At 58.5% G+C, this 26,491-nt stretch overlaps 1 protein-coding gene across 1 annotated transcript in view; it reads right to left on the minus strand.

Moving 5' to 3' along the window:
- NOL4L (nucleolar protein 4 like) overlaps positions 1 to 16,396 on the minus strand; it is a gene marked incomplete at both ends in the record, with an annotated part of 53,413 nt that extends 37,017 nt beyond the window's left edge. The window contains one exon of the mRNA XM_084296432.1: positions 16,088 to 16,396. Coding sequence (XP_084152558.1) covers positions 16,088 to 16,396 — 309 coding nt within the window. The remainder of the gene's footprint in view (positions 1 to 16,087) is intronic.
- Positions 16,397 to 26,491: the final 10,095 nt, after the last annotated feature.

The following is a 26,491-nucleotide window of genomic DNA, read 5'->3' on the forward strand; positions in this document are numbered from 1 at the left end:
CAGGGCAGTGGCGGCTGCTGCTGTTCTGCTGCTAAAGCTGCCAGTGAAATTGGGCCAGGAACAAAAACGAGGGAAGAGTCCAGAGCGGAGTCGCAACCAATCGAGAAATTCAATTTTCATAATGTGGAATGATTTTGCTAGGCTGGGAATAGGCAGAGGAAGCTCTGTGGACCTGCAGCGGTACTAAACCACCCTGGGAACCCCCGAGATGTGCGTGCCCGTGTGTGGGGCACCCCAGCTGAACGCCGTCCCCACGAACACGGTCGATAAGCAGGACAAGATTTCACTGTGATGCCAGGATACGGCCCCTAAAGGAACGAGTCAGAATCGCCCTCCTTCCCTGCACTGACCTTTCCGCGGCACCCTCCCTCCCTCCCATACGCAGAGCAGCTGAGCGCTGGCAGCAGCAGCACAGCTCTTTGTGTTCGGATGTGCCGAGGAGCAGGAGGCTGTAATTCTGCCACACGGCAGTGGTGACAGACTGGTGGGAGTGGGAAGTGTGGTGAGCAGTGTTCCTCCGAGCCGACTGGCAAGAACGGTGTCAGCTCACGCTGGCAGGGAGCGCCGGGGAGGGGAGGCAGCTTTTGGTAGCCGGCAGCTGCTGACGGCGCTCGGGCACAAAGCCTCGGCACGGGGAGCAGCGATGGAGGCGGTCGGTGCCTGCCCTGACGGCAGGGGGTACCAGAAAGGGCCAGGCTTCTGGAGGTCACTCTGCCTCTGCTTGAAAAAATGCCATTGCTGCATATGGATATATAAATATATGCTACACACACACACACACACACACACATATAACACTTCCCTTTGAGGCCCGCGTTCCGAAAATAAATGCACAGATGCAGCCCAGTTTGTACACAGCAGGCTGGTGAGCAGCAACCTGCACATCTAAATGACCTGCAAACTATCTTCATGTGCATTCAAATCTGTGAATGCGAGCCGAGGGCTGCGTGCAAAGGAAATATCCCATCTTCCAAGCTGTCTTTTTTGTTGTTAGTGGTGCTTGGGCTGTATATACTCACACGGACTACAGATTGAATAAATGCTGTTCTTAAGCCTCCAGTCAAGGGAATCTCAAAAATCAATCATTTAGAGGGATGGACTTCTGCTAAAGACTACCCAACGTGCTGGGTACGCAGTCTTTTACCGTGAAGCGCTGCCTGGTGAAGCTGCTCACCCCGATTTCAGAGCAGAGACCATCTACACGTGGGACGGGTGGGCGTGCTCGCTCTGCAAACGGGCACGGGGCTTTTCCTGCACAAGCCACCTCTCCCTTCCCTCGGGAGCTCTGAGCTGTGTATAAAGGTGGCTGTAACAAAGAGAATATTGAGAACGAACACAAGGGGCACGGTGGCAGGGCTGATGTGGTGGGGGTCGGGAAACTTCGCCTGAGGGAGGGTTTCTGAGGAATATAGATCTAATTTCTTCTGTCACTGTTCAGGGAGTTTCACTTTAATCCAGGGCATGGGTATTCCCTTGCCAAGGAGGAATGGGCATTAGGAGGCTTCCTACTGACCAATAATCCTCAGAGCAGGGTTGAAATGAGGATAATTAGAGAAACAGGACAAAGGAAACTGCATCAGGAGAAAAGCACAGTCAGTCGCAACAAGCAGAGCCCTCAAAATTAAGGTTGCAAACAACTCCCCACGCAAATCACTATTTCCAGGGCCATCCCAACCCACAAATACCCTCATCCCTGCAAGGCCGGTGGTTGCCCGTTTCCTCCTTGGTTTTACAATGACTGCAGCTAGGAGAGCCTTGGGGTCTGGCATCACTACAGCCTCTGCTCATCAGTGCTGGCTTCCTCGCCAGCCCGTCCGGATGCTGGGTGCCAGAGCTGCCTCCTCGCCAGCCCGTCCCCTGCTGCAGCCCTCCCGAGTCCTCAGGCTCTCCAGCCCCTTGTCCGTGCTGAGACCTCTCCCCCCATGATGACTATTTAGCTTTGGGAAGCAGGTGAGATGCAAGCAGTATCAAAGCCACGGGATATCAGAAGCTGTACCAAGTTGGTGATTCTGGGATTATGAAGGTTTATCAGTGGCAATATAACCAAATGTTGACCTAGGATTTAAGAGGACATATGTGCTATAGGTTACCTCTCAAAGGGCCTACGCCCCTCTCCTTCTTCCTTCCACACCCAGGATTGCTCACGAGTATTCAAGGCATGAGTCAGAGCCCGTAATATCTCAGAACGGCTTAAAAGCCATTAAGTTTAGAAAGCAATAAAAATTCAGTTGGGAAGAAGGATGAGCATAAAGGATGCTTTTGCCCCCTACTGGTGTTGGGGCTTTATTGGGAGCTGCCAGCCCCCAAAACACGTGCAAGATTTCAGGAGTCGGCCTTGAGACAGGTGCTTGGGAAGCCGGCAGCACCTCAGGTGCTTGGCAGAGGGACCCCCTTGCCATGCCCAGGCATCCCACCTCCTCCCACATTTGCCCAGCGTTACTTGGCCTCTCCTCCTTCCCTTTCTCCTCCCCTCGTGTCCCTGATCCGTCCCCTGTGCTATTCCTACAGCTTTTGCTCCCCTTTCTCCCACCATCCCAGCCACCTTCAGTGCTCTCCAACCCCTCCTGTCCATTTCTCCCCTCGCTTCCCACCAGCCTCCTTCCCCCCCACAGCCCTTTGTCTCCCTCCTCTCCTCACCCCCCTTTCCCCCCATGCCCCCCGCTCCCACTTCACAGCCCCCTTTCGGCCCCAATTCCCACACCAGCCTCCCGCACCCTTCTCCCCGTGCCCCCCACCTCTCCTCACTGCCCCTGGCCGACCCCCAACCCCCTGAGCACCAACCCTAAAGGCACCGGGGCTCCTTTCGGTGCCGGGGGCCACGTTGTGGTTAGGGTCACCTCGCACCCACAGCCCCGCAGCCCCCCTCACCCCTCAGCACCCAGGGGCGAGCCTCGTGCTTGGGGAGCTGGTGGTGGGCCTGGGGCTGCCCTCACGGCCCCCTCCCCGCATCTTTGTTCTCCCGCAGCCTCCCTGCCCTCCCCTCCTCGGCAGCCCCTGCTCGTCCCCGTTCCCCCGGGGCCCAGCAGCTCGGGCGCGGCCGTGCCCTTTCTCTGTGTGTCCCCCCCCCCCCCGGGCTCCATTTCCCTGCCCCGGGCCGTGCAGCTCGGCGGGGGCCACCCGGTGACATCTGCCGAGGTGGCGGCGGCGAAGGGAAGGGATGGGGGGGGCGGAATAAAAGGCCGCCCCCCCCCCACACACACACCACCACCACCCTCCCCGTTCGCCGCCGCCCGGCCCGGGCTGAGGCCCCGGCGGCAGGTAGCGGCGTCGCCATGGCAACCGGCGGGGCCGCGCTGCCGGCGGTAATCCGCTCCCCCGAGCCGGGCCGGGCCGGGGCCGGCTCCTCACGGTGGGGAGGCACCGGCTGGCGGGGGGCGGCCACCGGTGGGGATCCCCCCCGGTCCTACCCGGCCGTGGGGCACGGCCCCGGGGTGATTTCCCTAGGCTGCAAGCCGGCCCCAGGTCCCAGGCAGCGGCCACCCCGAGAGCCCCCGGCTGCCCCGGTCCCTGCTCCCGGCTGCCCGCTGGGCTTCTGCAGCCCCCTGCGGCCATTTCTTGGCTGCCCGGGGTGTGGAAGTGGTCAAAGCCGGGGGTCTGTGGCTGAGCACAGCAGTGAGGGGCACGCTGCACCCTCCTGGGTGCTGGGACCCCCGCGCTGACCTCCGCACCGGCTGCTCCCTCCCTGTGTAATGCCAGACCCAAATGTGCGAGGAGCAGCCTCGTGCAAGGGCTGCTCAGCCCCACAGCCTCTGTGCCCTTGTCCCCTCTCCTGGCTCCAGCCTCTGGTTTGAGAGAAGCTGGGAGGATTCAGTCCGAACACCCAGGGGTCCGGCTCCCCGCAGCCTGCACGCCTGGCGGGGTCACTGCTGGAGGATGCGGCACAGGCCCAGGAGGAGCTCAGGAGCCTGAGGGTCCCGAGGCTGTGGGGCAATGTCCGTGTCCTCCAGCGGTGCTGGCAGCTTTCCTGGGTGCAGCAAGCCATGCCCTGCACCGCTCCGCAGGAAAGCGGCTGTTTTCAGAGGGGGTCACGCAAGGGCCATGGGGCAGGGGTGCTGGAAAAGGAGCGGGACAGGAGGGAGTGCCGGCTGCTTCCCCATCTGCTGCGCTCAACGGCAGATAAAACGCTCCCCTGGCCTTTACGCAAGGGGCTGATAGCAGCCGAATTCAGCTTCCTGCGAGCAAAAAGCCACTTCCTGCCGGCAGAGCCCTGCTGATTATGGCTGCACGCTGCGTGCTGTCCGAGGAGCAGACCCTCAGCCCTCCCCTGGCCTCGCATGTCCCACATGAAAGTGCTGGTCTCTGTCTCTCGACCACAGCATCTCCCCCCAGCTCAGTACAGCCTCTCTCGGCACATTAAACTCTTATTTCCCTTGGCTACCTGGAAGGGCCGCTGTCACGCTCATCCCCGGGACACCCGAATGGGAGCTTTGGGGCTGGTTGCATTGAGCGGCCCCTCAAGGTCACCTCTCTTGCAGGCTGGGAAGAGGCAGCGCCATCCCCTCTGCCTGCAGTGCTGCAGGGCAGGAGCCGGGCTCCCCATCCCGTGCCCCCACGAGGGTTCACGCCTGGCGGTGCCATCTCTGCAGCAATCAACAATCCCTGCTCGTCCTCACTGCCCGTGGTGGTTCCCTCTGCTACGTGCACGGAGGCGCTGTCAGGTTGCTGCTTTGAGATTCACAACCTTGGTGTTGTGCCTTTCTAATTTCCTGTAGGTTGTGCTTTGTTCTAAGGAAATTGTTGTTCTTCAGAAAAAAAATGATCAGCTGTGACCAAGAGCGGACACACACAGGAAAAAGCAGTGGGCACCTACAGAGGGACAGAAACCACAATATACAGCAAGAGGCGAAATTCTGTCGCACTGTCAGAAAAATTCCTGTCGGTGCTTCAGTGGCTCGCACCTTGCATCCATCCACCTCACCAGACCACAGCCTCCAGACTCTGCGCCTGGCGCTGCAGGTACCACAAGGCAGATGGAGCCGGCATGCGAGGAGCACGAGCCCACCTCTACAATTACTCCTTCTGCACAGGCTTGGGTACCGAGACAGACGCTTTATTTCAATATGGACTCTTACAACTTTTGATCAAGAAACTGTTCTTGGTACTTCTCATCTCTGGGAAGTCAGTGCTTGATTGGCTTCTATATTTAGACTTCTCCAGGGCTTTAGGAAGTTCACTCCTCATGGTATTTAGGTGTAGGATGAAAGCAGCTTTTGCGGGGGATATGTTAAACCACAGCAGGCTCCCTCTGCTAATGCTGTGAGGAGAAAGAAGAGCTCGATTCCTAGAACTTCCCTCTTCCTCTTGTCCCTCATACCATGGGCACAGTGCATGCCTTAGGAATAGGCCCTGGGGAAATGCTAGACTGAGGACAATATCAACTGTATGGCTAATGATAAAAAGAACCCATCACAGTAACATGGGAAATGCTTTAACTTAAAGATTTTACTCCTTTTGATCCTCAAGTATTTTTCTGGGATTTTTTTTCTGAATGTATCTGGTTGGAAAACTGGGAAAAAAAAGGTAGCTAAAATGATGACGTTTCTCTGTGCTAAGCATTTATACATCATTTTGCACAAACTACCAGGCAAACATGAAGCCCACTCCAGCTGTTATAGCTCCAGTCCTCACTGCAGTAAAACCAGCCCTGGCTCTGCTGATCAACTGATCTTCACCACGGCCCAGGAGAGGTAATTTCTCCAGAGGGAACCAAGGCAGGCAGAAGAAGTAATTTCCCCAAGGCTACCCGCTGACTCTGGCCGGGGGCTGGTGGAGCAGCATACCCGAGTCCCTGACTGCCAGCCTCGTGCTCGGTGCATTCGCATTGTTTCTCTAGCCGGCACGGTACACAATACTTTTTTTCCAAGGTAAATACTTCCTTGTGAGGGGGAGCCAGGCGCATTATTTTTAGACGGCAAACAAAGCTGAGGTGTATGTCTTTCACCGGGGACAGGCGCCTCTTAGAAGCGAGCTGCTCTTTCAGCAGCCACAGCTGAGCCGTCTCCATGAGCCCAGGCCTTTGCTCTGACCTCAGCTTATTTCTCTGCTGGCTCCCAGGGCTCTGAATGAAAACACGGCAGCCTGGGAGGGGCGAGCCTGGAAATGGCAGCCCTGCCTCCGGCTGCGGGGAGGGCCCAGGTGGGCTGCGGGGGGCTGCGGGTGGTGGGGTGGGCGCCGATGCCCCGTGCCGATGGGGCACGAGGGCGGCGGGCTCAGCAGCGGCGGCGGGCAGAGGCTTGGTTGCGCGCCTGCCATGCCCTGCAGGCAGAGGACATTTTGCACGGCACAGGAGAGCAGAGCTGCCTCCCCCCGAGCACCGGCTGCCTGCTGCGGGGAAACCACAGGAGCAGCTGCGTGGGGCGCAGGGAGGTGAGTGCACGCTGCCGGGAGAACGTGACCCCGTGGCCGGGCACAGCCGGGAGGCAGCGCTGCCTGCCGTGGGCGAGCCAGCCGCGTCAAAGGGAATGATCCACTGGGTGCACTGGGGCAGGCCGAGCTGCATCAGGGCTCCGTCTCTGACAGTTTGGGGTGGAAACAGCGCTGTGGCCTCGTGAGCACAGTGCCTGACTGCAGAGAGCTCTGGCCTGCCCGGGGAATCGCCCCGGCTGCAGCCCCCGGACCGCACCGCGCTGCTCCACCGAGCCGGGGAGGTGTGATGGGGCGGCTGCTCGCGGGCAGGTGTCACAGGCATTATCTGGTGGCTGCTGCCGGGCTGCAGTGTTTTTTGCTGTTTTTGTTGCAAGCTTGTTGTTTTTTATTTATTTTTTTAATAAATCTGTAAAGATGAGGAGCAATTTCTGAATGGCATTTGGATCTTTTTAGGTGATATGGAGGGGCATGCAAGGGGTCTGGGAAGAAACTGAATTTATAATTAGAAGAGCATTTATATTAAATAGCATTCTGAAGCAAGTCCGCAGCTACATGTTGAAAATTATATATTGAATATTGGAATAATATTGAAAATATATAGCTGCAACACAAACTCAGTATGTGTTTAGAGGTGGATCTTCCCTACAGTAACTTATCATGGTAAGCAATCTTCCCAGCTCTGAGGCAGGAATCTAATAAAGATCACTACCAAAGCAAAATCTTTCAAGCCGGAGGAGGAGACGCCGCTGTACCAAGTGACGAGGTCACCCTTCGCCGCAAGGTTACCCCTTGTTCTGCCTGGGAACAGACCCAGCAGCGTCAGGGCAGCCGTGCAACATCATCGAACCTACCGTGAGGACACGGTGATGTCAAAATGAAACTAAGTAGGAGGAGGCAGAGTGCAGCAGCAGCAGCTCAGCTCGTTAGGGGCAAGCAAAATTATGTAAAATAAGTTACAAATGATGCTCCAGTGAATCAAGGTCAGGTGGGCCGAGGCTGAGCCCCGAACGCGTGGCATCCTGGTGTCAGCTCATTGTTCCCTGGCAATGCAGAGGATGTGGGCCAGAGTCAGAGACTCCCGCAGGCACTGCAAGATGTGCCTCTAGGAAAGCGCTGACAACTCAGCAGCCCTTCGAGGGGGCTCAAGCTCCCTCCCAGAACCAAGCCTCCGTGCCAGGTAAGGGCACTGAGGACATGCGCTGCGCTGTGCTGCTGCGCCTTTTTCCTGCCTTTACCCCAAAAGCTGACGCTGCTGAGCCATCAGGGTTATGCTGGACTCCACCACCCCTTTCCCTGACACCTGAACCAAGCGAAACACACGGCACCTACCCTTGGTGACAGCAGGCTCCTACAGCAGTCAGCGTTTATTTACTCTGGGCTGCATGCACGGACCTGAAAGGGTGGGGGGGTCCCACACAGGGAGCTGGGAGGGGGCAGAAGTTGACTGAATTTTGCTACATCTGTCAGGTAACCCTCCTCCGAATTCTGGCTTGTTTCCACTGTAACCACACAGGGTGAGCCCCAACTCTTCCAAAATCTGACTTGTAAATCATCCCCAGGGATTCCCAATTAACCTGGGCCAGCCAAATGGATTTTTTTTGAGCTCTCAACTGCAACTACGTGTAGGAGGATCAGAAATCAAACGTGCTGTTTAACACTGACGGCTCCATCACGGCAATCCGTCCACAGGGCCCCCCCTCCCAGGGCTGACACCGCCCAGCAGCATCCCACCACGGCCGGTCCAGCAGCCTCACTGCTGCAGGCTGGGCACACCAGTAAAGCCACCCTGCCTCGCCGCTGGGTTCCTCTGCCTCTCTGTGAGCCTGTGTCTTGAAACAGGGATGCTGCGGTGAGCAGAAGAAAGGGAGGGCAAACCAAACGGGGCAGGGAAGACAGACAATTAATATAACCTGCCCTCTGCATGAGGAATAAATTGGCAGCTGACAGGTTATAATCTGTGCAAGCAGGATCTTCACAGGAGAGGTGAAGGCTCCATTGGGGGCCAATTGGATGGTTAATTAGGAGGACAAAGCAGAGGATTTGTGAAAATGTTTATGAAACAGTCCTTTGCAAGGGAGCCTCTGAGAAATGCTCACCAGAGAGGAGTCGCTTTTGGTTAGGAGGAGGAAACACGAGGGTGAAATAGCAGAACCAGGCACCGAGACAGAAAATAGCAATGCAAATGTCCCTAGGAGGGCTGGGGGATTCCCAAGTGCAGTGCGGAGGAGTTCAGGGAAGGACCCTGTGACATCTAATTTTTCTAGAAATACATGGGCCGTGTCCTCCCTCCTCCCCGCCCGGTCCCCACCCTGCCACCGAAAAGCAGGGGCAGCGCGGAGCTGCTCCCGAGGGAGCTGGCAGGCAGCCCCTGCAGGCAGCCAATGGGCGACGCGTTCGCCCTGCAGAGACAGGGCACGGGGAAAGCAATTAAACCCAAGCTTTGATTAGGACTCGCAGCTGACTGCTCGTGGTAGAAACGCCCGAGCTTCTCTAAGCATCAGGGCTGTGGCTGGAGCGGGCCGGACCCCCCGTCCCCTCCTCGGCACGCTGCTGCTGCAGCAGGAGCGTGACTGATGCTCTCTGTCCCACACAGCTCCGAGAGCTCAGAGGTAGGAACCAGTTGCTAAGAGACAGGACCGCACTTCCCAGCCCACATCCAGACCTTTGTCACCAGCTCAAGGGCTTGTGCTGGATCACAAGGCCCGAGGCAGGTGAGCGAGGGCAGGCCGGCCTCCTCCCCGCCGCCACAGCCCCACGGGTACCCGAGGTACCTGCGGTACCCAGCACCCAAACTGGCAGTGGGAACAACGACCCGAAAGCATCGCCCAGGGGGGAGCTGCTCCAGCTAGGTGCTGCCACAGGGCCCATGAAGCGCCCTGGCCATGACGGCAGCAGCGCAGGCGGCGCCTGCAGCACCAACACCCAGAAGGGTTCGGATGTGTCAGCAGCACGGATGCATGGATGGCCTGTTAGATCCCTCACCCAAATGCAAGCCAAGCCAGGAGTCCCAAGGACCTGCTCTGTCTTCCCTAGAGTAACCCCTCCCTCTCGGCGAGGAACAGATCAGACAATATCCTCAGTAAGGATACTCAATGATTAATGGGTCCATCTGAGATGCTAGCATTGCTTCTGCCTGGGCGTTAGAAGAGAAAACGTGTCCTTCCAGGCCATCAAGCCAAAACAGAACAAGGGCAGAGAGAAAACATTTACACAGCATCCCAGTTTCCCAGTTGTCTTCCCGTGAAAGGCCCAGTACCGCCCTGGTAAGACATAACCAGCCTCCTACTTTCAGTGGCTGCTGGCTGAAAGAAACCATTACTCCAAACCCCTGCTGTTACTGCCTGCTCCCATATACATGCACGTCCATTCTGCAGCTATTTCTTCTCAGATAAATTGCTCCTCTTTGGCACCAGCCATAGAAGTGGAAGTCAGCAGCATTCCAACAAAGACAACAATTTGGGCCAACAGGTACCTCCTAGCTACAATCAGCTAATTAGATGAGACACCAAAACTCTGTGGTGACTTTGGCCCATCCTGATGTAATTCTTCAGAGGTGGGCACAGCTAACATGAGATCGGGGGAAGGTAATTGCTAATTTGCACTAACGGAAGAGAAATGAATATCTATTCCTTTGTCCCAGGAATGAAGACAAGGTGTTGAGAAGCCAGAGCATCACCACACGCTGGCTGGCTGGACACTCCATTGATGCCCATGCCTCTTTGTGGTTTCCCTGCCAATTTCTTTTGTCCATAAATTCATACACCGCTCATATCAGTCCTAGTTTACTAGCAAAAACAAAACTGAAGGAATGATATTATCTGAGCATTTTGCTGAGAATGGTCTGGACAAACATTCTTGAGAAAGTTGTCAGTGAAACCAGCGCAGCAACCTCTTCTGGGCTTTGCTGCCATCCTTAGTCAGCAACTGAATTCCCCTGCCTGCTCAGAATAAGAGTAAGTCCCTTTGAGTCACGGCCCTTGGAGGAGAGGTGAGAGCACAGCCCACATTTGCTCTTATCGCCAGTCCTCTCAGCTCCTCGGTAAAGCAGGGCCCTGAGTGCTTGGACCCCTCTTCCTCTGCAAAGACGGGGCGTAATCTGAAGAGCCCCAACACCCCAACGGCAGCATCTCACTGGACCTGGCTTTCCTTCCTTTGTATTTTAGCATTATTTTAACACAGCCTTACAGAAGCTGTGTTTCATTTGCTTATTTTATTTTATTTTATTTTATTTTATTTTATTTTATTTTATTTTATTTTATTTTATTTTATTTTATTTTATTTTATTTTATTTTACTTTATTTTATTTTATTTTTATTTTATTTTATTTTTTATTTCCTTCCTTCAAAGCAATGCCCAACAAGAAACACAAATCTTAAAGCAGTTGCAGGGGGAGGTAACTTTCAGGTGATACGAGTGCTTTGTCAAGGAAATACCTCGGATCCTCCTGGATCTCAGTTCCTCTCCGATCGGCAATGCCAGCGATGTTGCTGGTATCACATAGGGCAAACAGCATAAATGGTGTATAGAGATGACTGTTTTGGAAACTGTTTATCTGGGCATGCGTAAGGGGGCTGGGACAGGGAGAAGGGGTGGGATGGGGAACCTTTGGATGGGTTATCACCAGTGTGACTCTGACCACCAGCAGTCTTCAGAAGCAAAAACTGCTGCTGATGTTGTGCAAACTTAGAGCCGAATCTGGAACTGGTACTGAGGTAGGAGATTTTCTCTGTGTTTGGTTGGATGGGACCATGCACCCAGCTAGCATTGTGCCAGTCTCCTAAGTGCAGATTTGAATGTAAACCTGCCACCAGTTCAGCTCCTTGGAAGAGCCAGTGCTGCCCTGCATGCTCAGGGGTAGGCTATTCCAGAGCAGGTGAAGGCTCTGTATACTCTAAGCAAGGCTCGTGCTAAAGAAGTAATAGACAATTTCTCAGATAATACCCTCAGGCCCATTTGCCTTGTCTCAGGCTCTTCTGAACAGTCTTGATTTATTTTTTTTTTATCACGTGAAGTCCACAGAAAGTCTGAGTGGTTATTCACAATAGTGAAAACCTTCTGTTGACTAATGTTCTTAGAGGTTATAGATGTGCAGCTTTTTGGGGCACTGAATATGGGCATTGAAGTGTACTTGTACCAGGAAAAATGTAGCCTCTATTAACTGTTGGAGCAGCATCTTTCCGACATGCCCAGCTTCTCAACTCAAGCTTTCTGCCACTGTGCTGTGCTGTCCCACGGCCTAGCATCACGGCTTTCACATGCTTCAGCATCACAACGCTCTCTGTCTCTGGGAACTAAAATATATTTAGGGATACGCTGTACTGTGAGATTTATCCGTGTCCCATGTGATGTCTTTCCCGCTGTTGGTGAAAGGCCTGCATCCATTTTGCTTTTTGGTCTCATTCTGTTCTCTGTAGCGCTCCTCCCTGCCACAGTACCTTTCCTCAGATGAATTTCACCAGGCACAATCGTGAAATGATTTCAAACATTCGGTTCCGGGGGAGCCAGCATAGGTGAACTGCACTGGTACAACAATAGCAGCCCACCCTCACAAATGTCATCAGCCTTTTATTAATGCCTAAAAGAACTCCAGAACCTCATGCCAGCTCTGCAGGGGACAGAGAGCGAGCAGGAAAGCAAAATCAAACGTAGGCAGTGCTGCAGAGCCTACCCAATCCCCGAGCCTTTGCACAATACCCAAAGGGTCAGCCCAGCGCGAGGCTTTCCCGTGCCTCACCCCGCAGTCCGACTGGGCTCAGTCCTCCAGCCTGCACCGCGGGGCTGCCAGAATGAATCCATCCTGCGAGGCTGGCCACCGCTCTGGAGTTGTGACAGGCTCACACCACGCACGGCAAGGTACGGCATTGATTTAGAGAGTGTGCGTAACCACTCCCGCAGCTAACGGCCGGCCCCAGCACGCCCTGCTGCGCCGGGAAAGGCACCCGCAGCCCGGCTGGCACCCAAGGGCCGCCCGCGCCCCTGTGCCGCTCCTCTGCCTCCCTGCGCCTCTGTACGAGGCTGTCTAAGTGATGCTAAATGCTTAGGACAGGAGGGACACGAGATTTTAACGAACTGCATCTTAGCACCTTGTCACGACCGAATTCTCCCACAGTTCTTCGCAAAGCCGGGGCTAAGGGGGGGAGCGCTGCCCAGGGAACGCGGGGTTCAGCCTAGCAGGCGGATAACGAGGTGGTTTGCACCTTAGTGCACGCCATCCACGTGAGGGAACGGCAGCCTTGGGCACTTTGGGGTATCCATTGTTTGTGCTGCAGCAGCACACAAAGATACCCTCCTCCTCAGCACAGCCTAAACGCCGATTTGTCCAAGTGCCTGGCCTGCGGGATGCAGCACCCGGCTGGGGCATGAACCGGGCTGCCGGACAACAACGCCCTACGCTGCCAAACCCCATGCGTAGCTGCTGAGGGTTTTTTTTTTAATTGGATGTGTTAAATGTCCAGCATCTTTGGGACGTTCATCTGGGAAAAAGAAATCCGAACAGTCTCTGTGCCAGACATCCGTCCGCACTGCTGTTCCTATTCCCAGTGCATTCTTTGAGAAGACCACCATCTGCTCTGACCACCACCTAAGGCAGATGCCCCCTTCTCAGTGCACAGTCACAGCTCTCAAGCCACCCAAATCTGATTAGGCCTGTTCTGATGAGAGGCCTGGAGGAGGGCAAGGGAAAGTTACTCGGGAGAGAAAATAATAACCCCATGTTAATTATGTTTTCGCTACAGATGCGCAGAAAATGCACAAGCCAGCTCAGGATGCATAAGCCAAAAGGGACAGCTCTACCAGGCTGCTGCGGGGGGTTACTAGGATGATTTTTGCCTTTTTTTTTTTTTTTTTTTTTTTTCAGAGGAGGAGTGGCCCCAGCCCTATCAGGGGCAGGAAAGATCTTATCCCCGCTGCTGCCCTCTACGCGCTCTTTAGCACCTCTCCTCTAGCTCTCTCTCTCCGGTCCCTCGGATTTCCTGTAGCAACCTGCAGACGCAGCACAGCGGCGCCCAAGACCCCCCCCTCGCCCCCGGCGCTGCCCCCCGGCCGCCTGTATATTTCTGCCTGTCCCTGCGGCCCGGGACGGTCCCGAGCACGCCAGCGCCCCGGCAGATGTGCTGGGAGGAGGACGGGGGGACAGGACGAGAGGTATCGGGTTGCTGAGGAGCACGGCCAGGAGAAAGCAGCCGAAATGCCGGTCCGGGACCATTTGGGAGAAGCAGCAGAACAGGCACGAAACCAGAATACACACTTTACTGTCAAGCCAAAAGCTCGTATTGGCATCGTGAATTATTTGACTGCATGCACGAGAGAAATGAAATGCACCCCCAAAACCAGCCCAAAGCACCAAAGACCGGGAGAGCACTGAATTATCAGGAGCCGAAGAGAATCCCCGTCAAGTTATCTCTACATTTGAGAGCCACTTCAGGCAAAGCCAAAACCCAGCACACGCATCGGGCTGAACCTGGCCACGGGATTCCTGGGGGGGGGGGGCGCCAGGTGGGTTGGGGGGGCCCGGGAGCCGGGGGGAGAGGCGGCCACAACTTCTACAGACCTGGCACCGGAGGATTTCGGGGAGAGCGATGACAGCTCTTTCCTCCAGCCAGTGGCTCTTTGCAGCACTGCCAGCCCTAACTTCGGGCAGGTACTGCAGTCCCTGGGAAATGGGCGGTATTGCCCCTTGGAAAACGCAGCTGTCCCCGGAGGGCATGCCTGCTTTTTGTTTGTTGGCTTACGGGAGCCTGGGTGTATCTCCTATCTGTAGCCTGCAGGGACTCTGCCAGGGAAGATGTGGGGGCCTAGGCACGCTCCTCGCTGAAACTTCATCTGTGCAGAAGCCCTTTGGGAATACGCGGGCTTGCGCCGGCCTCGTTGAGCTCCTGACCCTCGGGACTCCGCCACGGACAAAGGGGAGGGGGTGTCTAGCTGGCGGCGGGGTCGAGGGAGTCTGGCGTGGCCTCTCTGGGGTACCATGACTCTGCAGCATTTGGAAGATCTGGGATAGAGTCGCCGGCTAGATGGAGAGGACCCGGGGGAAGCGCAGGATCTGTGCAAGGGGGCTCGGCTCCTAATCCGCCCTCGGCAGGGGCCGTTTGGGAGCGGAGGGGAAGCGGTAGAGGAGGGCTGCAGAGATGTCTCAAAAAAAAAAAATTGCCAAGAATTTTTTTGGGGCATGGAATGGGGGAGGGGGGCTGCAAGGGGAGAAAGAAAGGCGCCTCTGAGCACCACGAAGGGAAAAGGAGAAATAATGACCCTTCCCCCTCCCCCCAATAATAAGGCAGACCAGATGGGAGGTAAATAGTGCGTTTAGAAGCATTTGCCACAGATGGGCTGCCCTCAATGGAAGCATCCTCCAGCCACATCAATGCTGGAGTCTGTGTGTGCACAGAAAACACTGCACCCTTTAGAGCAGCGGCAGCAGCAGCAGCAGCAGCAGCGGGGAGAGGAGGGGAGGGACAGGAAAAAAAAAAAAAAAAAAAAAAAAACCTCCCGGAGCCCTTCTGTGCCCGCTGGCCCGGAGCAAACCCCCGGTCCCCCCCGGCGGGCGGCGGGGGGCAGCGGGGCCGGGGCGCACCCCAGCGCGCGGGGCCGGGGGCTGCGAAAGTTGCGCCTTTTCCTCCGCGCCGGGGAGCGAGCGGGGCGCGCTCGGGACGGGAACAATGGGGCGGCGGGGCAGCCCCGGGCGGCGGCGGGGCGGGAGGGACGGAGGGAGAGAGGGAGGGAGGGAGAGAGGGAGAGAGGGAGGGAGGCGGCCCGGTGCGCCCCGCGCCGCCGGCCCGGCGGGGCGCCGAACAATGAGGCTCCGGCGGGGGAGTTTCCCGGGACGGCGGCCGCGGGGGAGGGGGGGCAGCCCTAATCCGGGCTCCGCCGCCGCCCGCACCCCCCGGGGCACCGGCTGCCGCGGCCGCACGGGGCGGGCAGCGCCGCGGGACGGCGGGGCCGGGCGAGCCGCAGCGGGCCGGGCTCGCTCCGCTCCGCTCCGCACGGCTCGGCTCGGTGCGGCGGGGCGGGCGGGGCGCGGCGGCGGCAGCGGCAGCGGCGGGGGTGCCGGCGCCCCCTCCCCGCCGCTGCTCTGCCCTTGACTGCAAACCCGGGCTCGGGCCGTGGGGCGGATGGGAAATGCGGGGCGAACGTGAGCGGACGGGGCGGGGGGGGGCGGCGGGGCCCGCACCGGGCGGCGGCGCTGCTCCCCCCCGACACCCCCCCGGCGGGGGCAGGTGCACGGGGGCACCGCCGCCCCCCCGCTCCCCCCCCCCCCTCCCCCGCCCCCGGCCCCGTCCCCGCCGGGGCTGCACCGGATGGGACGGGGGGGGCGGGGGCGGCGGAAGGTGCGAGGCTCCGGGCGGGCGCCTCTCGCCATCCGCATCCCGGGTGGGTCGGCTCGGGGCGGCGGCGGCTGTCCCGGTGCTGCCGCCCGGAGCCGCGGGGGCTGCGGGAGCGGCCGGGCCCCGCGTCGCGCCCCGCATGGGGCATGCGCGCTCCCGGCGGCCGGCGGCGCGGCGGGGCTGGGCCGCCCGGTGCTGACGGGACGGGGCCGGTAGGGGAGCGGGCAGAGGGGCCCCGGGGTGCCCGCCCCCGCCCCGGACCCCCCACCCTCCCCGCACCCCCGGCCCGCCGCACCCCCCACCCCCCACCCCTCCCCGCACCCCCGTGGGGAGGACAGACAGACACGGACAGGCAGGCAGACAGACAGACACAGAGCCCCCGGGGCACGGAGCGCACTAACCGTTCCCGTTTTCACCGGCACATAAACCACCACTTGACCCATCTTCGTCGCCTCCCTGGTGCCGTTTCCCAGGCGGAAGCCCTTGGACCGGACCCAGAACTGGAACTTGCCTTTCTCCCCCCCGCCGGAGCCGCCGCCGGAGCCGGATCCCCCCTGCAGCACCTCGGCGATGCGCTGGTACTTGCTCCGGGTCACCGTCTTGGTTTTGGCCGAGTCCCCGTAGGTGCGCAGGCACCAGTCCCGGAACTGCCGCCCCAGCTCGCTGTCCCCGGGGCGGCTCCCCCGCAGCAGCAGCGGCGGCTTCGGCATCGCCCGGCCGGCGGCGGCAGCGGCGGCGGCGGCGGCGGCGGCGGCGGCGGCGGCGCCCGGCCCCGCGCCCTGTCCCGGCGCGGCGTGCGGCGGGGCTGGGGGGAAGCCGAGGCGGCGCGGCGAGCCCGGCCGGCCCCGGCGCGGCGCGGCCCGGGACGGGGCTGCGGGGCGATGCCCGGGGAGGAGCCGCGGCCGCGGGGGGCGCCGGGGCTCGGACAGCGACCCGGGAGCCGGGCGGCGGGAGGCACCGGCGGCGCCAGCAGCAGCAGCAGCCGCTCCTGTCACAGGATCACAGGCGGCTCCGGCTCGTCCCCCTCCCTCCCTCCGCCCGCCCGCCCGCCCGTCCCTGCCTCCTCCGCCCCCTCCGGCCGCCTCCTCCTCTCAGCGGGATCCCACCTGTTAGAGCGGCCGCGCCGCCGCCGACGGGCCCCCCTCCCCCGGACGGCCCCGGCCCGGCCCGGACCCTCGGAGCCCCGCTCCCCCCCCCCTCGGACCCGGCCCGGCCCGGCCCGGCCGCCGGCAGCCCCGCGCCCCCCCCGCTCCGCCCGCCCCGCGCTCCCCTCGCCCTGCCCGGCCCGGCCCGGCCCCCGCGCTCCCCCCGGCCCGGACCCGCGGGGCCGCGCCCCCCCCCCCCCACTCCCTACCCCTCCGCCCCCGGGGCCGTTGCCCGCTCCCCCCCCCCCACCCCCGGCTCTACCCGGGCCGGCCGCGACGGGACGCCGGGCCCAGGGGGCGCCCGGGGGCCGGGCCGGGCAGGGCGGAGGGGGGGGGGGGGGCGGCCGGGGCCGGCGGCGGGGGCGCTCGGGGGCCGGGCCGGGGGCGCGGGGCCAGGTGCCGGCCCCAGACAAAGGCCGGCCGGCTGCGGCGGCGCGGCGGGGCGCGGGCGCACGTGTGCGGCGGGGGCCGCGGGCCGGGCGGACCGGGGGAGGCGGGCACCTGCCGGGCGCCGCGGCCGCCGCAGAGCCGGGGAGGAGCCGCGGGGCAGCGGCAGAGGCAGCGGCAGGTCCGCCGCCCGCCCGGTACGGCTCCGGCACGGCCGGCGGGGATCGCGCCGGGGCCGCCCCGCGGCGCTAGTCCCGGACCGGCGGCCTGCGGGGAGCGGGCGGGCACCGGCTTGGGGCTCCCCGCGGAGGACGGGGTCGTCCCGCCGGGCCGGGCCGGGCCGGGCCGGGCCGGGCTAGGGGGGGGGAGAAGCGAGGGAGAAGGCGGCGCCCGCCCCGGGACAGCCTCCGCCCCGGGACAACCCCAGCCGTGCCCCTGTCAGCCCCGGGGCTGCAGACAAAGGGCGGTCCCCAGCCGGCCGGGGCAGCAGCCGGGGCTCCCGGTGCCGCCGCGCTCCGTGGCGGTGACCGGGGGAAGGCAGCCGCCCCCCGCCCCGAGCGCATCTGCTCCGGCAGCGCCGGGGCCTGGCCGGCTGCAGCCCGGTCCCCGCGGCCGCCTGGGGCGCACGGAGCTGTCCCGCGGGGGGCACCGGGCCCGGCCGCTGCGGGGGTGGGCTCCGAGGGGACCGTCCTTGATTTTCCGGGGGGGGCTCCGGTGGCGGCTGCGAGCCGCCAGCTCGGGGGGCACCGTGGGGACAGGATGGCCGGTCCCGGCTGTCTCCTGCAGTGACACACACATGTGCCATGATTTTGCTGGTCCCACGCGTGTGCCCATCGGTGCCACGCGTGTGCACCGGCCCTGCCCCGTGGGGGCACACGCCTGCTCCGTGTCGTGTAGGAGCACGGCGCTGGTGCGCAGCGGGGGCTGCCTGCGGTGCCGGTAGGGGTAGGGCCGACCCGAGGAGGTAGAAGCCGCAGTCGGGAGCCTGTGGGAACCTGGCAAAGGAACGGGATGCTTCAGGGAGTGGGGCTGGGGCTGGGGCTGGAGCTGAAGGGCACAGCGCTGCCACGGTGCTGCACGCCTGGGGCTGGAGGCAGGGGAAAAAGCGAGGCAGCTCCAGTGGCTGGCGGCTCCTCTCTCTGGCACCCTGCACCCTGTCGGCCACACTGCGCCCGTCCAGGTCTCCGAGGTGAGAACTAAATGCTGCAGGACCTGAGCAGTGGGCTAGCCCTGCTGGAGGCGGTACGGTGAACACAAGGTGACGTCTGTCACGCTGAAGCACTGAAATTAATTATTGAAATGCTCCATTATGAATCACGTCGACCCTTTCTACCCCATTAGACAGCCCTGGACAGCTCTCAAAGATTTCCCAGTTTCACCATCCAGGTTGCACTGAGCCCAGCATGACACTGATGGAGAGGGACTTGTGGAGCGCAGAGGGTCTGCCCTGTTCTGGTTTTTCTACCCAAAGGCACATAACACAGGATGCCTGGAGGAACTTGCCAGTGCAGTGCAGTATTTTTGCTGACCACTAAAAATAAGATGGACATCCTTTCAAGCCTCAGTCAGCCATGGAAGCACAGCTTTCTCAGGGGACAGCTGCAAGGAGCAGTTGGGGGGATGGAAATGGCAGGAAAGAGAAAAATATTCTGCATACTTGGTGGCCAGCTTTCTCGCAGACTTTGCTGAGGCTCGGCTCAGCCTGCTCCTGCACGCAGCTGTGTGGTTGCCCAGCAGTGACCAGCTGAGCAGCAGTGGGGTGGCAGCGGCGTGACAGCGGGGTGGCAGTGGGGTGGCAGCGGGGTGGGCGAGCTTTCTGAGAGCTCTGCAGATAGCCCTGGTGAGAAGTGGGGATTGCTGCCTGTCCAGAGCGTCAGGGAAGTGCTCAGCACTAGTCTGGCTGCTTCACAGAAGAATCTGAGTGGGGAAAAGAGTAAGAGGAAGCCTCCTTTTTGCTATGAAAATGAGTTGTTCTGACCAGCGGCAGAGCTGCCTTCCTCAGTGAGAGCAGACCTGAGTGAAGTAAATCAGTGAATTTCCCACCTTGCAACCTAAACACTCAGGAGCTAAGGAGAGAGGGAACATCCTCTCACAGCACTGCAGGTGGGGACAAAAGCCTGATCTGCCTGAAGCCGAAGTAGGATCTTGCCTGCCCACGGGACCTGGATGGTTTCCCACGAACAGCACAGATTTGGGCTTTATCACTGCCAAATCATGGTGACCACCAAAAATTAGCTCCATCACAGTGAAGCAGAGTAATAAGCATTATATTCCTCGGTGGTTACGGGACACCCCTCCCCGACAAGCACGGCACTTTGCAGAGGACATTGGCTGTGCCCCAAGCAGCGAAGGACCCGGCAGGCACAGGACAAGCAGCGGGGCTGCTGTGTGGGGAGAGAGGTGCAGGGAGCTGTGTGATGGCAGGAGCAAGGGGCAGGAAGGCTTGGAGGAGAGCCTCCAACAAGGGCTTGGAAGAGGAAAACGTGCCTTGGAGGCACTGGCTGTGGGAGGTAATTTCTAGCGTGGGGCGAGCCAGAATAGAGGGGTGAGTCAAGAGGAGGAAGAACAACGCTGTGAGGGCCACGGCACGGCTTATGGTTACTGGTTGTGCTCAGAAGTGAGGTGCACCGGTGGTATTTGCATCTTAGAGCCATGATGTTGTCACCTGTGTGTCACCTGCTCACCTGTGGCACAGCGGGGAAATGCTGGGGCATCAGGAAATAAGGATCAAGGGCCTGGGTGTGCACGGGCTGCCCAGAGGAGCGAGGTGCTGCCCGCGGGAGCCGGTGGTCACACTGGCAGTGTGGCATTTGTCTGGGACACGTCCTTGGCATGGGACGAGCCAGCCTGCTCCAGCCACATGGAGCCACACTTCAACAGTCTCCCCTGGCGGTGGCTGTCCCCTGTAGAAAATTGCTGGAAGCTGCAGCATGCCCAGTGAGTGGCCTTCATCTGGTGCGCAGCGATTGCCGGGCTCGATTTCTGTGCTTGCTGGCATTCCAGCTGTGACGAGCTACGTCCTGCTCACCTTTTCCTTTGGCTAGGTTCCTCTGCTATCTCCCATCTGTTTTGATTTGTTAACAGTTGCAGTTAATTGCCTTGTCTGCTCTTTCATGTGACTACCCGAATCTCTCTGATCTGTCTGCTAAGAAGGTTTAGGGCTCCACCTAGAAAGTGGGGGGGAATCACTCTCCTGGGAGTAGGGACAGGAGTTTCCCCGGTTTGGCAAGGCAAGGCACAACAAGAAGAACTGTTAGCCTCTGCGTGAAGGTTTGGGGAAGACCCCTCACAGACGGGCTCAGCGTGCAGACCAGCATTTTAGGTCCCAATCCAGCACAGATTCAACAAGGGTTTAACTTGCACTGCATGGGTAATCTCATGACATGCCAGATTATAATGCATGAAATTGAGGCCACTCTTGTCCTTAAAAATAGAAAAAGAAAAAAAAAAAAGTGTGTTTCCTGGCACTGGCATTCGGGCTCTCAGCTCTGGATGACAGCGATGCCAGTTGTTCAGCACAGGGGATCTGCTGCAGGTCCCTTTGTAGAAAAGCATGAGATTACGCGAGGTCCACTGCTACTTACACCATACAAATAAAGTTCTTAGTAACTGCCAAGAAATATGATCTAGACATCACTTCTCTTTGTAACATTTTTTCATGGAGGGGTACTTACAAGTACTGCTTGTAGTTATTCCCTCACTGGAAGGAGCTACCTAAAAACAAGGAAATCAGGAATTAGTGATTATAATACCTCAGAAATACTTAATTAGAAACATTAAGGCAGATTAGCTGAGGTGGGAGATGAGCAAGGAAGGCTGCAATGCCATTCTGTAGGATGGGAATGTATGGAGAAGGCAAAGGGTGGGTGCTCAGAGGTCTCTTCTCAAGGTACAAGTATAAGGGACAATCAGCAGAATTATGAGTCACCCAGATGGATAAAACCAGATAATTTTTACCCATTTTACAGCTAACCCATGGAATTTATCACCACACAGAGTGTTTGTGTGTTCAAAGGGACCGTGTGCCTGTTTGGAGGAGAAACACATGAAGGCACAGACTTAAGAAAGAGAAAGGGAAAGATAAATATTTGTGCTCTAGGGGATAAATCTAAAACCAATTGTCAGGAGTGAGAAGGACGCTGCCTTTGTGGATGCTCCATTCCACGTTTTTTTGCTGTAGCACTCGGGCCTTCCTTTGAAGTACCTGATGTTTATCAGGGTCAGGGATGGCACAGCAGCCTGGATGGGCTGATTCAGCCCAGCAATATTCCCGTGTTTCCTGCAGCCATCCCATCCAACAGCTGCAGTATTCAAACCTTGGCCAGGGCCCTCGCACCCAGCACCGTTAGGAGCACACGGTGCATTCGGCCGCGGCTCAGTGCCCACCGAGCTGGCCAGGTAGGAATGGCGATGTTTTGGAACAAATAATCACAGCAGGATTAGTTGTATTTTGAAACAAATGTCACAACATCGATGTATCCTGGGCAACTGGGCAACTTCCTCCATGGGAGATGCAAAGCAAAAAGGCAGCGAGCTCCTTGCGGGGAATCAGCCTTCCCTTCTCCCATGGGAGCTCAATTCGTGCCTCGGTGCAGCAGGATGGTGCCAGAGCCATTCTCGGCTGGCCAGGAACAAGGGCTGCAGGCTGCCTGCTTGGGGTGAGGTGGCGCGGGGGGCACTTCCCAGCCCTTGCCCCATGCCCATTTACAGTGATGTGGGAAGGGGACAACGGGAGAGTACCCTTCTCCTTGGGGTTCTTCTAAATGCAGTTTATCAGCTGAAAGACAAAAAAAAATGCAAAAAGTCACGCACAGCAAGTGCTCCGCAGACCTCAGGGACTTGCTGGGATGCACGGTGCCAGCCGATGCCCTGCAGTGTCCCAAGTTGTTCTGGGGGTGTTGGTCACTGGCTGGATTCGTTCCTGGACTGGGACCACATCAGTGGACGTGGCAGGGTCCTGAGCAGCACAAAGTGAGCTGAGGAGGTAGTATCACTTCTGCTAGGAGCTGGGAGTTCCTCCTCTGGAAACGAAATAGCAGAGAAACGTGGAGGTACTCACTGGATCACTAGGGGTGAGGGTTTGGCTCTCTTAGCTTCAGTCATTCAAGCTGTGGCCAGCTGGTACCTGGTTGCCCAGACTCCCTTTTCAGTCGATGCAGGAAGATGAGCACCTTCAGGAACAATTCATCCCAGATGCTTTAAATGCCTGTCGTGGAGCGAGATGAGTCGCTCTCTGGAGGTGCCTCACTATTTCTACCTAACGTAAAGGGAACCTACCTGTCTCACCTAGTCTCCGTCTGCACCTGCCTGGAGCTGGTGATAACTGTGATCCACCAACAGGATGCAGTCAAGAAAAAGGAGAATGATCCCAAGTTGTCCTGGGAGAGTCATTTTGGGAGAGAGATGGTGATGTATAAAAGGCTCTGGTGAAGCCCCGGGCTGCTGTCTAGTTCCGGTTGGAGACAGTTTGCTAGAATATTCAGGAGGAAGGAGTGTATCTTACAGAGATGACTCGGCTCACTGATCTCAGCAAAACGAATGCTGAGAGAAGACGCATTTGTGGACAATCAGGAGATAAACACCAGGGAGAGAAACGAACTGAGCTACAGCACTACGTGAGAACAAGTAGGAATAACCTTACTGCGTGGAAAGCCACACTCGGAATTAGAAGATGCTAACTGGGCATCGGAGCAGTGAGTCTCCCCAGGAGTGATCCCAGAGGAGAACTGGGGAGAGAACCTGACCGCTGGGAAAACGGAGTCTGGTCAGGTCATGAACAGCATCATGTGGCGGAGCTGCCCCTCACAGAGGGCTCTGGGCACAGCCAGGCAGGGCCCTTTGGGGTCTCTGTCCCCAAAGTGAGAAATCGGTTGTAATTCTCTTGTAGTTTTTGCTAACTCGGAACCTAAACAATGAGACTTTTCAAAGTAGAAATGATTCTTGACTTTAATCAAAACCTAATTTAGATCCAGGTCAGATAATAAGTCAAAACAGCTAAGGGTAGTCAGAAAAGAGTGCGAATTCTTTCTGGAGCCTATTGAATTTCTGTCCATGTCACAGCACCAAAACATTATTTGGTGTGTCTCTTGCTCCAGAGAGGCCTGGGACTGAAGCAAGCAGAGGAGCTGGAGTTACAAATTGAATTGGGATTTGTGGGAATAATAGACATTTCTCCCACCTTCTTATTCTATCTCCAGCTTGGCTTTGGAGGTCTGGGAATCAAACCACGTGAACGCTCAACTGATGTGCTTGAAGAAAAGAGAAAAAAAGGATAAAAAAGAAAGCAGAAGGAGTGCAGTAGCCTAAATGTTTTGGTTAGGACTGAAATACCCATCAGCTGCCAGAGTTGTGTGGGAGCCTGGGACAGGAACAGCCAGGGAGTTGTAGATCAGGATTGAGTTACATTTCCAGAGCTGCGTGGGGAAGTCTGATGGCACCTGCCCACATCCTGTGCGACTGCACACGATGCCACATCTCCCTCGCGTTCAAGATCAGCACATTTACTGCTCTCCTCCTTCTTCTTGAGGAGAAGGAGGAAAAACCCCAACCAGGAGACCGAAGAGTTCCAGAGTAGGCCGTGTTGACACGGTACAAGCTGTCACTTAGGCGAACGTTGAGAAGCCAGGATGCCCTCTGCGAGCTGCGTTCTCATTGTCTGGGTGGCAGAGGACGAGAAAGGAAGTAATATGGATCAAAAATAGCCTTACAGTTTGGGAAGTGAAACTGCGCTCCTGTGACCTCTACGAGTGGTGCAGGACTGCGGGTTGTCTTGCTCACCCAGCCGGGAGGAGAGGGTTTTCTCCTTCCTTTTAGGTGTAATTAGTTCCCCTAGGCACATCTGCGTGGGCTGTCCTCCCCCGTTTCCATTGTCCTCTTCTGAAATCCTCACCATGGGTGCACTCCAGCAGCATCTGCAGCTGCAGACATCTGGCCGAGGCTTTCCCATGAGCCTGCTCATGGTGCTCTGAGGTCAAGGGATTGCTCCGGGCCGCCAAGAGGAATCCCCAGAGCGGTGCTGAGGGCTGGGCTGCCACTGCAGGACCGCAGCACATCGCTGCCATGGGAAGGGAGGGCAGGGTCTGGCCAGGCTGGGCAGCTTCGGTCCCTTTGGAAGGCACTGCTAGGTGGGAGCCCGCCCTTCAGCTTAAAACACTTCGGTTCTAGTGCTTAAAGGAAGCTCCGGCAAGTGGGGAAAGGAGAAGGCAGCAGAGACCTTGTGCCTGAAGAGGGCTGCCTGCTGGTCAGGGCCCCTGTAGTGGGCAGGAGGGCCCTGGTTACAGCATTTCTGGGTAGGATGTCAGCAACTTTGGCTGAATCCCGGAAACCTGCGCAGAATCAGGACAACAAAATGCCAGCTATTTCTCCGTCTGGCTGCGTCCCACCTCCTAATACTTTAAACACTCAGACAAAGCTGTGAATTTACCGGTGGGTGCTCCTCCAGGTGGTTCATCCGTCTCCCTTCCCTGCCCGGTTGTGTGCCCATCGTGCTCAGCCACAGCAGCAGCCCCGGTGTCCTTCGTTCATCTCCAGGGGCCGGTTAACAACGGGCAGTGAGAGCCTCATGCACCTGCAGCATCGCCTCCTGCGGGGCCAGCCAAGCCTGCACCAGGACGGGGGCACAGGGGGGGCTCCACAGGGCCTGCAGGGAGCTGTGGGGTGCTGCAGGGTGCTGCTGCCCTTCAGCCAACTCCTTCTGCAAGACAGCGGGTGAGTGAGCATCGGGGCAAGTGTTATTCATGGCGCGCGTGTGTGTGTATATATTGTTATTTTTTAACCTGATTTCCTAGAATTTCCTCCGAGATGTCAAAGCTTGCTCTGGTCCCAGAATAAAGCGGATTCTGCATTGTCCTGGGCCTGAACGGGTTAATTTTTGTGCTTCTCTCCCCAGCTCGCTGCGGACTCTGGCTGGGACAGAACATCTGTCTGTTGCTATGGCTGCAGTACACTTGAAGGGGATGACTGGATAATTATTGCAAACATCCATCCTGCCTGATGTGCTCCCGGACCCTCGCTGGCCTGAGCGCAGGGGCAGCGGCCGGCAGGTTGGGAGCAGAACTTGGGCCACAGGGATCCTACCTCGGGATGGCGTGCTGGCAACACCTTTTCATTTGCATAATTAATGAGGCCGAGGCTGCAGGGCTCCTGGGAAATCCGACGCAGAGCAGCAGCGATGAAATGGCACGGAGGGCTCCAGCCTTCTCCGTGGCTCAGAGCTCTGCTCGCTGCTAACGCCCCGCTTTGGAGCTACAGGGGAGTTGTTCTCCCATTTCCATTAATTCACCACCCACTTCTATCTGAACAGATTGCTCCGGGCCCAATCCTGCAAATACCTCCTGCAGGCGTGGGTCCCCGGCCTGCCTGCTGACAGCAGGCTCTGGCCGGAGCAGCATGCGGGCACACGCAGCTCCTGGCACAAACCCCAGCGCCCCAGCGCCGAACGCGCCAGCCAGAGGCCTCGGGAGCTGCAAGGGTCCCAGTCCTGGCACGGACCCACGGCTTCCCCGGGCTTCTCCTGCCCAGGCTGGCTGCTGCATGAAGCCGAGGCAGCTCCTGGCTGCACTGCCCCTGCCAGCACCTCGGTGACCTGCTGGGTGAAGCTGTGCCCACTGCTCACCCCTGTGGTGCCCGGGCACCATCCCATGCGTGCAGTGGCGATGCTGGCACAGCCACCAGCTGGTACATCCCTTGTCCCCTGCATGCAGGCACCTCAAGCAAAGGAGGTTGTCGCTGTGCAAGGTGAGCACCTTGCCATTGCTCCCCGCTGCTGCCTGCTTGGTTAAACCCCAGGTGCCAGTGCCCAGCCCCGCCACCACAGCTGCACGTGCTCTTCCCGCAGGCTGCAGGGACGCGGCACGGCACGGCACAGCCCAGCGCCACCCCCGGGCTCCTTCCTCCACACCCAGGAGTTGGCCAGCGTGTGCCCGCAGCACCCACGGCCTCTTTGTTCCTGATTTCGCTGCTGTTCTTTCTGCCTGCTGGCGTTTAAAGCCTGCCCAGGGTCTAACCCTGGGGGATGTTCAGAAATTCAGACCTGTCCCTGCATTTTGTCGATTGTCCCCGTTTCTGCCAATTCCCACCTCTGAATTAATAGAGCAAAAAATGGCAGAGGTTCCCCTTCTGACCCCATACTGCTGCACTCTTTGCTTAACTGTGCAACTTCAATGCACCCATTGTACATTTTTTTTCTGTTTATCAACAAGTGGAGGGATAGTGAGTCAGAGGGTGGAGCTGGGGCCAGGATGAGCACAGGCGGCCGTGGCCGCTGGCCGACAA

Source organism: Netta rufina (genome assembly GCF_964035555.1).
Source record: "Netta rufina genome assembly, chromosome: 16".
NCBI lineage: Eukaryota > Metazoa > Chordata > Aves > Anseriformes > Anatidae > Netta > Netta rufina.